We start from the raw sequence: 12027 nt of genomic DNA, 5'->3' as shown, positions 1-12027 counted from the left end.
CTAGAGTCAGTAAAAACAATTACATACTGAAATTTTAGTGATATGTGAAAGTTTAGGTATATCCTCAAATGCCAAGTCAGTCCTGTATTTGGAAGGTGAAATCTGGAGGGAAAGCACTGCATTCATGATTGAACAAAGGGAAGGTCTAAGTAGCAAAATAACCTTTGTGTCAAAAAGGAAACAAAACACCAGAATCGCAGAGCCTAAAGTTCATCCAGGCCACTTTCTCCTCATTTCTCTGTTGGAATTCCAATGACTGAATTCACAACATGGTGCTGACATAACCTAACTGGGAAAGAATGAGTCAATCATTGCCACTGACTTGTAACTTTTCTAGAGATACCAATTAAATTGCAATTAGTAGATTTAAAAAAAAAAAGTGGCCTATTCAACAAGATTTTTACAAACACACCACTTGCCCACACCTGTATAAACCACTCTGGATACAAACATGCATTGTAGGATATTATTCTTGGCCTACAGCAGCCTTCTCTCAAAGCAGTTTCCTTAAGTTCTGTGGGGGAAAAAAGTGAGGTCTATCAAGAAAACATGTGAAACATTCAACACATTCGTTTGTTTTTAAAGTAATACTCATTTTGTTCAAATAATGGGACACTTATTCCCTACCAGCTTGGTAGTGGGTTTTTTAAGGAGCTCAGAATTCCTCATAAACATGGGGAACAATTCTACCCAAAGAAAACAATCATATTTGCTAAGAATCACACAGCATGTAAGTCTTCGGACTGGCATTTAGTACTTCTGGTCTAGTTATGGCCATTAAGTCATTTGTGTGCCATTAAAAGAGAGACCATAGTTAATTGTTTTACTTCATAAGGTTATAAACACTTGGAAAGAGCTGTGTGCTCTGTCCTCTGAATCCTTTGCTATTGTTTCTAAAACTGTGCCCCAGACACCTCAGTTTTGTTAAAGGGGGTCTGTGCAAACGAACTCATGAAACTGTTGCCCTTTTTACTCTTATTACCTTACAGTGGAGTTTTCCCCAAACCGTATGACGTGCATTGACTTTTTCCACAGTTACTGGAATGTATGCTTGTATATATTCTTTATATTTAATTTAATTTTTCCTTTCAAGCCTAGTGACACTTCAATCCCAAAGGCCAGTGAACTGAATTCTCTAGCTTCTCCGCAGGAGAAGGATGGGAATCTCCTCTCGTGTGATTAACTGCCTCTGAACACCCCCTACAGAGTCAGCTATGGGTTGGGTCTGATTCGATGGCACACAACAACACTATAGAAAATACTGTACTGATGGAAAATGATCACATAAACCAAAATCCTTTGCAGTCTTCAACAGTTTTCAAGAAGGAAAAGGTTTATAGAAATTAGTTTGAGAACCTGGTCTGTACTAATTATAGAAAAAGTGAATAGCATACATTCTGTGAAACTTTTAAATGAATGTAAATAGGACCCTGGAGTCCTAGAGGCTATGTGAAATTTCTTGCTTCTGCCTGTCCTACAATGGGAACACAGGTACTGCCTGCTGACATTTTTAATTGAAAAACACTGATCATATAATCAGTTGAGTTGAATCAGAATCGACTAATGCAGTACACACCAAGAGTTTACTGGAGTACATTTACTTGGAGAAAGTGCAACCTGAGTGCCTCTTAGATGAAAAGATGGTAATGCTTCATCTCATATATTTTGGACATGTTGTTTGGAAAGACTGTTCCTTGGAAAGGGACGTCATGTTTGGACAGGCGAGGGTCAGCAAAGAAGAAGAAAGCCCCAGATGAGATACAGTGTCTGTGGTAGCTAATTTAAACATGATGAGGGTGGTGCAAGAGAGGAGAGAATCCAGATCTATTATTCATAGGGTTGCTATGAGGCATGCTTGACATGAACAGCACTTAACAACAACAATGCAATCCACAGGGAGCTCTGATGGCCTTGTGGTAAGGAGCTGCACTGTCAATCCAAAGGCATGTAGTTGGAATCCACGAGCTGCTCCGTGGTAGACAGATGGGCAATCTCCTCCTGTGCAATTTACAGCCTGTGAGAATCTACTGTCAGAGAGTGTTGGTTTTGACTTGATGGCACATGACAGTAACAGTGAACTACACAAAATCATTCTGGAGAACAATTTTCTCAAGAAAGTTAAATAGCACTCAGTTGTTAAGAATCTCTACACTTTGATTTTAAACTATTATTTCATTTTGCTTAGGGAGAGCTAAGCAGAATAATTTTATTAAACTCTCTGGCAGTTTATGTGGTAGTTAACAGAATCACTAGGTGTACCACCTTAACTGTTCACATGTGACAAAGACAACATCTGAGCAGTGATGAAAAATAAGAAACTTTAGTTTTTATCTGTTGACATAACTATAAAATATATTTTAACATGCCACTTTTTCATTTAAAGAATGGGACTAACGTAAGCTTCAAATTCTCTACAAGATATATAATTAATGGAACTCTAGCTTCTCAGAGCCCAAGAGATACAAAGCTGACACAAAGCCCATAGCATTGGCGAGAGACCCCAGTGGTGAGTGGAGATCTGAGCCCTCAAAGCCATTTAGTTGTTTAGAAGGTTCAATGTAAAGAGGAATTGTTGTCGTGTGCTGTAAGACAGAATCCACCCACAGATGACTCTACAGTGGGCTTTCCGAGGCAATTAAAAGCATGGGAGGAGATAGCCCATCCTTCTCCTGTGGAGTAACTTGTGTATTCAAACTGCGTGCCTTTGGGATTGCATTGCAGCCTCTTACCACCAGGCCACCAGAGGGGGAAAATTGCTAGTTTACATTTAATAACTTTGTTGTTAATCATCAGCATCACCAAAATAAGTCCTGAGTCCCAATCAGGGCTTCAAACTGGTCTTTGTGGCTTACTCCTAGTCAAGGAAGCAAAACTGGAAGGAAGTTGGGTTTGTAAAATGTGTGTGACAAAAACAGTAACTGGACTGGTGAAAGTGGAGCTGATGCCCACGAGAAACTTAATTTCCCTCTTATAAAAGAAATGCAGTGTGCACAGTACAAAACCGCCAGTATCTTGACAGGTGGATTAGGAGCAAATGGTGCCCTGCTCAAAGGTGGGAGCCAACCATGACACTGGGGACCTGTACGCCCCCACAGTTCTTGCAATCATCACATACCCCACACCACACTGCTCAAGGGGCTTACTACGCTCCTCAGAGTGTCCCGTTCCTGTTTGGGTTATTATTTCATTTACCTAAATAAAAACAACACAGGTCTGTTTTGATTCTGCATCGCAGGCCATAAATGAATTGTTTGAGCCCGTTTGAAACTGTGCTTCTATCTCATCTTCAGTAAGGATACCAGCATCATTTAAATAACTCCATTAGAAAATAAAGTGTAAATGATCGTACTCAATTTTCAAGGAGAAATGAGAGAGAGAAGAGAAGAGAAGAGAGCGAAGAAAGTAAATTTTCATTTTCAGTAGATGATATTTTTTTAAGCAGAATGAAAGTCTCTAGCCTTTTGCTAAGATCAGTCATAATAACCAAACTAAACTTATATTTATACCCATTATTTAATTTTCTTCTAACAACCCTGTCCATTTTAAGTCGTCTTCACATTCAAGGTTCAGAATTGGTATGGGCCACTCCAAGGTCACACATCTATCTAACAAGTAGGGCATTAAGACTAAAGTCTTTGGATGCCAAATATTTTCAATAGTAAGGTCGTTGCTAAGTTATAATTATTCTGTTGGGTGGGAGACACACATACTGGACAAGAGCATAGCTTCTTTCTCCTCTTCCTTTCACCCTTCCAATGTTAAGCCCCTCAGGACAACAATAATCTAGACATGCATCTAGCTTGGAGCCCAGCGGGAAAGGAGCATGAATAAAACAGGATCTGGGAGGATGGGTTATGGCAAGTGAGGTGTCTGATTCCACAGTCCAATAAACCTGACCCCTAAGTCTATCACTCTGGGTCAGAAGGTCCAATTACCGGGTCTGTTCCACTTCTTTTTATGATTGACAGCAGCCAGAGGCAAAATGACTTTGGAGTCTGTTAATCCAGCCTCTAATTCTCCCTTTGCCCCAATACGCACAAAGAATCATGGTGGCCCAGAGTGAGTGATACCAGGAATCCAGATTTAAAATGCCTTTGTTTCCTGTAAGGATAGCAACCGCGTTCAATCCCAGTCCTCCTGGGGCCATTACCTGCAGCTCTGTTTGGAAGAAAAACTTCTGTGGGCATTGTGTACAGTCATAGATCTTGTCTTCTTGTCCATGGGCAGAGAAAATATGCTGCTGCAACTTGTTTGCTTGAACAAATACTGGAATGATAAAAGAATGGGGAACTCTGGGTTATTTTGTTTCAGAAATGCCCTCAGTCAATGACTCCCCATGAACAGAGAGTGCGGGCAGAATGGCACGCCTCTGGGGTGTGACTGTTGCCAGAGACCCAGGGAGAGCTCGGTCCACATTTGCTTGTGGTAGAGTCTCTGGCTTTTGTTAAGATGCACTCTACCGAGCCCCTAATTCAATACAAACAGCTCCAAAGTAAAGGTTTACAGAGGCCCTGCTCCCTCTAAATCTTTTAAAAAATAAAGCTGAAAATTGTCAAATGTGCAGCGCTGTCTGAACAGCAATGACTCTTATTTCTCAGCAACCCACAGGTTAAGAAATCATAGATGCCAAAACCCTGTTTATTGTATTTGCCTAAAGTTACAGCGAGCGAACAGTTCTCTATTTAAATGTGTTAATGCTAAAAATTATATCCCACAGCTACTCTGAGGCACTGTCTATAAATGTGAAACAGAACGGCAGGTAAATTCTCTTTGGATACTTTAAGATCAACTCAGCCTACACACTGAATGCAAGGGTTTCAATAATATAAACATGTTCAATTTTAATGACTACAAAACAAGGCCCTAAGACTGTGTAACAGTTTACCTAGGAGACATACTATTAATAATTAAATTGTATATGCCAGAGGCAGTGTTTGGGCTGGCAGACCTGACTTCTGATGGAAGCCTGGTGCACTGTGACCTAAAAAAGTTTGCATCTACAATATTAATCTGTATAGGCAGGGAAAGGATTTATTAAAGATGTTGGCATTTGACTTTGACTCCATTCTAATCATTAAAATTATTCTAATTGCCAGCTAACCTACAATATTAGAATATCGTTCTTATGAGTCATACATTTTAATCACATTTCTCATTACCTTAAAAAATCGCTCAAATTTCCTCTTCCAGAGAACATGATTTATATTGGAAGGTTGGGTTCCCCCCACCCTTTCACCTTTAAACTGTTATTTCTAAAATTACTTCAAGCCACATTAAGACAATTCAGGTCTGTCCACACAAAAAATGCAGAGTGTTTATTACGAATGCATTTTCACCCTGTTAGTAATGTCAACAAAAAGAAATGGGGATGGTTTTATATAGATTTGTAGTCAATATCCATATACCTTAGACCATTTTAGGAGGCAGCTGGTTACAAGAAACAATGTTTTTATTATATTGTTTTATTCCAGATTTTGGTCATGAGGCAACCTATGACCTCGGGCTCCCTGGTGAAGACTCTTGTAAGCTCTGCTGTGAGCTCTTATGGAAAACTCCAAACTCTAGACTCCATTTATCTTGAGATACAGATTATAAAAACAACATATTTTCCTTACATATAAACTTAGAGGACTGGAAGATAGTTCCAGAAGGAAAATGAAGTGTCTCATGGAATTACTAAAAGGACTTTAACAGGCAAATGCTGATGCAGAGAGCAACTGCCACCAACACACTCAGGCATTGCTCCTTCTGCTAATTGTGCAATGACCATGACCTCTCTCGTTTTATTTTACCACGGAACAGCAATCTATAAGCTGGATGCAGTGCAAGTTAATAATCAATGCCTGGAATTCTGCTCTGCGAACACAAGTCAATTTTGAAAGAAGATAAGTGTGTGTGTGTGTATGAAATTTTTTTTTGTTTCGAATAAATAAGAAGGAAAAATAGCCTTGAGGGGCCTTGTCTACTAAGTCTAAAGCAAAATAATCACAGAGGATTTTCCCAAGTATATGCCATTGTTGAGGGAGCACCTAGCTTGTGTGATCGTATGGCAACCCCTTGGGCTTCAAATTACAGTTTCTGGTTTACTTTATTTTTCCCCTCTCCTGAAATGTTAATGCTCTAAAATTTTACAAAAAGTCACTTTTTAAAAAGATGAGAATTTTTATCAACTTCAACTAAAAAAACCCCTAATTTCATAGAAATAAATGCCTCATCTACTTTGCAGTTCAATAAATGTTAGAAAGGTTTCAACAATCATCTTTTTCATTTTTGTGGGGAAAAGTTATGCTTGACTAACAGACACATGCTTACACGGCTGCACGTCTTGTTGAACATCTTGTGATTAAAAAGCAGCTCTGTGCAGGCAGCCTTAGCCCCGCTAACCTTTTAACATCGAGAAGAAGGGGAAAAAGTGAACAGAACACGATGTCGTTTTCCAAATGGAAAAGTGCAAACTTCTGAGAGGATCTGAAATGCCATTTGTTCATCTTGACAGTTAACCTTCCTGCCCATTTGAGTCTTTAAGTAGGCTGCAATCAATAATGCTAATGAGCAGAAATCAAACATCTCCCCCCAAATTGAACTAAGATCCTTGCTGTAAAAGGCCATAGCAGTGGGATGCACGTCCTGCTCGGAAAGATGTGATGTGCCATCCAACTCTCCCAGTCTCCCTGAGATCACTGTCCTACCTGTGAAGCAGACTGGACACTTGAAGGTGCCTCCCATCCCTTCGAAGCTGTGCTCTATCAGGTGGCACTGGAGTTTGGCGGGGGAGTCAAAGGTTTGGCTGCAGAGTTTGCACTCATGGTTCAGTCCTTCATCTGTCAAGGAAAACACGTGAACAGAAGAGTTGAAACCAACTGCATCTTTAATAGCCAGCTGAGTTAACTCTAACTGCATACATCAATGACTATAAATATGCAGTAATACATATGCTCTCTGGTTATTTCACATTATTTATGAACTTGTATCAATTAAAGCATTTTTTAGAATTGAAAATCCAATGATAATCAGGAGTCAGATTTTATCTCAGGGCAAGTGCATTTTATTAAGCTTTTAAATATAATTGGGGTATCAATAATGAGGAACCTTCTTTTCCCTAATTACCATGATTTATTTTGTATTTCCAAAGTCCAAAAGCAACGGGCTCACAGGAAAATGGTCATTTCACACTTTCTGTGCCAAAGCTTCTCCTGAAGCTTCTTCCTCTGTTTCTCTTCTCTACTTTGTCTAGCCTAGTCATTGCTGGTGAGTCTACAATGACACACAGTGGGCCTGCAATAAATGCACTTACTGCGAGTGGGTTTCTGAGGCTGTAAAACCAATGGGAGGAGACTGCCCCTCTTTCTCAGAGCCGTTGGTGGATGGGAACCTTTGAGTTGGCAGCGTCACTGCCCACAGACTATGCCGCCAGTGTTCCCTCTTGCTTTATACTATTTCTAGTCATAAGGTTTTCAGTGCTATTCTCATTGATAAAGACTTTCCCTGCTACTTGCTACATTTTCTGGAAAGTTTGAACTATTATCAAAGCTTATAAGGAGTCTGGGTGGCACAGGGCATAACATAGGGTATAAAGTGCTGCCAGCTGAACATCAACAGCTCAAACCCACGAGGGAGACAGGACAATCTCCTCGCATAAAGATTTATGGCCTTGGGGGCCCGATGGATGGTTTTATGACTCAGCACTGACTCAACAGCCTTGTAGTTAGGAGTTGACTACAACTCTATGGACAAGAGGGCTGAACCCTGTCCTGAGCCGTCCTCATGATCCTGCTAGGCTTGAGCTCATTGTTAACAGTCCTTATGTCAACCCAGCTTTTTAAAATCACGCATTTTCATGGTTTTCACACAATCATTCACATGCATGGTGTTTCATGCATGAATATTGTGATGGGTTTTTTTTCAGTGATAAATCAACATTTTATTTCTGAATGGAAAAATAAAGAATATCAACATACTTAGCATATTGAACCATATACATAGAACAGATAACTGTGTCTATACATAGTATCAATATTTCAAAGTGTTTTGTCATTCATACATGCTCCACAGGGTATGTTTCTTTAATAATTAAAATATAGAGACAAATCACCTTAGTGCTGCAAACTCAAGAAGATGAGAACATTGTGTTTGATACTGTCTATCATTTACATTGTATTCTGGTCATGGATCTTGTGATTCCCCACCCCCTGACAATCATCTTACTAATAACTATATTCATGAATGTGTGTAAGCCAGCCACTTCATGCATCTTGCCTTAATATTCCCATTTCAGATATCCATCTAAACTGGAAAAAAAAATCAATCGATCCCTCTTGTTGAGGGTGCTCTTTTCTCTACTTGGTACTTCCAGTCTCCCATATATTTCTCATCACTCTCTGATCTTACAGATTCTTCCCTGTCATTTTCCAAACACATTTTCACCAGTTCCAGAATTACTACTCATTATTCCTCAATGTTTCTTTGATATCTTAGGAACAAGATGATGGTGAAACATTTCAATGCAGTAGCAACTGCTCTGTAATGTCCACAGTTCTGTATTACAGTTTGATGTTGCTTTTCCCCCCTCACTGAATGGTTTCTGAAATTTACAATGTAAAGATTCATTTGTTTCAACTTACAAAGATAATAAAACTATTAACTTGACAACCTATTTTTATAGTGTATACTGTGCTTTAGATTCAGCTGTTCCAAATACATACAGATATCAATTAATTATTTAATCTCAAAATAGCCTTATTAAGTAGGTACTTCTATTACTGTCAGGCCCAGAAAGTTTAACTTTTCCCTGAATCACAGGGGCTAGTAACTGGTAAAGAGAAAACGAGAATTCAGGCAGCCTGGATTTGAACCCAAGCTGTCTGGTTCCTGGGTTTATGATTTTAACTAATATGCCATAGCTTATACCAGCTAATCCCAGGAGTCCTGATCATGAAGGTGAGGAAATAAGAGACTGCAATTTAACCTGGTTTGTTATCAAGTTATATTGTCATATCTCATAATTGCAATGATTGTAAAAGCTACTAAGGACCATCTATGTCTAAGGAATGAGAGGCATATTCATACCTGGGTGTAACAAGTCTACAGTCCAAAGCTATTTCCCTTCATTCACAGAAAACATGCACATGTAAATAGTTCACCACTTGATATGGCTGGCACCACAAAGGCTCAATTACAAAGTGAATTATTATTAGCTAACTAAGAGTAAAATCACTCTATTTGTATTCCTAATCTTTCTTCTCACACAAGTATGAGTCTTTAGAAGCAGAGGATTGGAATTTGTAAAAAGAGAAGCAAAGCACTAATTAAGCCACCCAGCACTGCCTACATTTCACAAGAGAGAAAAACCTACTCTGTATTTGGGTGGCACGGTAAATTCCTTGATTATAATTATGTAAGAGGGAGTTTAATTGTGCAAACTGACATGACAAGGGGCTATACAAAAAGCTTTAGGGATTATATAAGATCAAGGGTGTTTCATCTCTTCTTTCTTTTTAAATCCTAAAGTCACCAAAAATTTTCAAAACGTAGACATTTAAGAAACACAATTTATCTAAAGAGAACTGGTTCAGCAAGTTCATCATCAGAAATGCTTACTACATTTAAAATTTTTCTATTTTCTTCAGTGTTACAAAGCTTTATTTAAACACCATTAATGGTAACCATAGGTTCTAATTCATCTTTACCTAGTATGTGCATTCATAAGAGTCAAGATATGCGCTATAGGTGTGAGCCCACAGGCTTTTGTTCTAGAATTCTTAAAAGTATGGTGGTGGAGGGCGGTGAGAGGAGCTCTGGTGGCCTAGTGGTAAGGAACTGTGCTTCCAAATGTGCCCAAAGGCATGGGTTTTGAGCCCACCAGCCGCTCCATGGAAGGAAGATGGGCATTCTCCTTGCGTGTGAATTTCTGCCTCTGAAAACCCATTGGGAGGGTCAGCCATAAGTCGGTTTTGACTTGACCGTACATAACAAGATGATGATAGAGGAAGACTGATGTCCAGTCTGAAACAACTCACAGCTGACCCTTCAGTGGGTTTTTGGAGGCTATAAATCACATGGGAGGAGACCACCCATCTTTCTCTTAAGGTGCGGCTCGTGCGTTCAAACTGACAGAGAGATGTCCTCACCTCTGGGTCAGCAGCACAATTACCTACTGACTATGCTCCAAGAGCTCCCTTTACCTTGGACCATGGTCAAAACAGACTGTGTATCATGGTCAAACCAGCATGTATACATAGAGTGGGGTTTGTGAGGCAGTAATGGCTGCGGGTTACCACAACATAAACACAATCATATCAATTAGGATGACATCAAAAGTGATTTTATTTTTCTCTGCCAAGAATATCTTGAAGATTATACACACACACACACACACACACACACACACACACACACATATATATATATATATATATATACACATGCAACTGGAGCTCTGGTGGCCTAGTGGCAAGAAGCTGCCCTGCCACCCCAAAGGCAGGGGAGTGGAACTGGCTGCTCCTCAGGAGAAAGATGGGCAGTCTCCTCCCATGCAACTTACAGGCTCTGAACACCCGCAGGAGGGTCAGCTCTGAGTCCGCTCCAACTTGACAGCACATAACAACAACAGACACGTGCAAAAGCAGCCCCATCAGTTTCCATTTACTTTCTATCCAAAGGACAGAGAAATGAAATTCCACAATATAAACAATGCAATTTAGTTAAGGTATTTCATAAAAAAAGTGACGGAAGGACATTTGTACATTATAAGTACAGATTTAATTCATTATTGGTCCCATCCTTTCCTTGCAAAGTCAACAAGTAAAGGTAGTAACAATCGCATCCGGTATTTTCAGAATTCTTTACAGTTTATATAAAGCACACTGAAATATAGGAGGGAAAAGCATTGGATGTTCTACCTGTTCTAAATCATCCTATGTAAGTTATCCTTCTGGTAAACTTACCTCCTGGTTATTTAAGCAGAAGAGAAATGTCTACTTGGTCGTGTAAAGCAAAGACTGGTGTACTCATAGCTGGAGATTTACTATACCCACGCCTTTCTCTACTTCTCTGTTTCCCTGCCTTAATCCTCATACTTTCTTACTATCACAGGATCAAATGTATTAAGAATAAAATGCAGGGGCTCCCAAAATTTGAGATATAACAGAAATATAATGCCTTTTAAAAGCAAGAAAGAAAATAAGAAAAAAGGAAAGGTATATACCAAACAAAAAACGAAACACTGACATTAAGAAATTCAACAGTTTACCGTTATTGTGGTCTCTGTATAACCGTGCCTTCCATTCTGCATTTACCAGTGCACTAATTTTCAAAGATTTCCTATAAATCCTTAGTACTGGGTTACCTGGATAAATTCAGTCCCCTTTTCCTTCCAAAATAAGTTTCTGAGACAACAAATATTAAAAAAGAATAACTGTGTTTTCAATTTAAACTGGTATATGCGAGTGACCTGTCAACATCTCCGGTTTCTGGTGAACCTGCTACTTAAACTCAAGATTTTGCTCACGGATTTCTAACTTGCACCTTGCTCTCCTAGACCTTTTTCCTCAAGGTGTGCAAGAAATGCTAAAAACTCAATCAAAAGAACCATCTTCTGTTCTCCAGAAAGGCAGCAGCTGATGGTAATTGGATAGTACAGTTTGACTCATTTAGTAAAAAGAGATTCAGATTTGAATGATTTAATAGCCATTACTATATTCTATTAAGAATATCACAGATTACTGCTGCCCTATTTTTCATTAAGTGTTACAGATGGGATCCATGTATCCAACTTTCTGATTCTTCTTTTTTGTTTTGCTTATCTATATTACCCAGATTTTCTACAATAAGCATAATTTGTCCTTGTTGTCTTCTAGAAAATGAAATAAACAAAGCAAAACAAAACACCCCTCTACAACGACTAAAGATGACGGAAGAACAATTGACGTCTTTGAGCTGTGGTGCTGGAGAAGAATCTTGACTATACCATGGACTGCCAAGAAAACAAACAGGGTCTGTCTTGGAGAGGGTCAAAGCAAGTTTCTCCTC

General features: G+C 39.2%; 1 protein-coding gene across 2 annotated transcripts in view; it reads right to left on the bottom strand.

Moving 5' to 3' along the window:
* ZNF521 (zinc finger protein 521) overlaps positions 1 to 12027 on the bottom strand; it is a 390388-nt gene that overhangs the window by 28874 nt on the left and 349487 nt on the right. For both annotated transcript variants that reach the window (XM_006895038.1, XM_006895039.1), the window contains exons 6-7: positions 6690 to 6821; positions 4151 to 4266 (exon numbers count right to left, since the gene is read on the bottom strand). In XM_006895038.1, coding sequence (XP_006895100.1) covers positions 4151 to 4266; positions 6690 to 6821 — 248 coding nt within the window. The remainder of the gene's footprint in view (positions 1 to 4150; positions 4267 to 6689; positions 6822 to 12027) is intronic.

The sequence above is a fragment of the Elephantulus edwardii genome, unplaced genomic scaffold, assembly GCF_000299155.1.
Source record: "Elephantulus edwardii isolate Elephantulus edwardi_28Jun2011 unplaced genomic scaffold, EleEdw1.0 scaffold00155, whole genome shotgun sequence".
Classification (NCBI taxonomy): domain Eukaryota; kingdom Metazoa; phylum Chordata; class Mammalia; order Macroscelidea; family Macroscelididae; genus Elephantulus; species Elephantulus edwardii.
The sequence above is the reverse complement of the archived record's forward strand: the minus strand, read 5'-3'. Positions and strand labels throughout refer to the sequence as shown.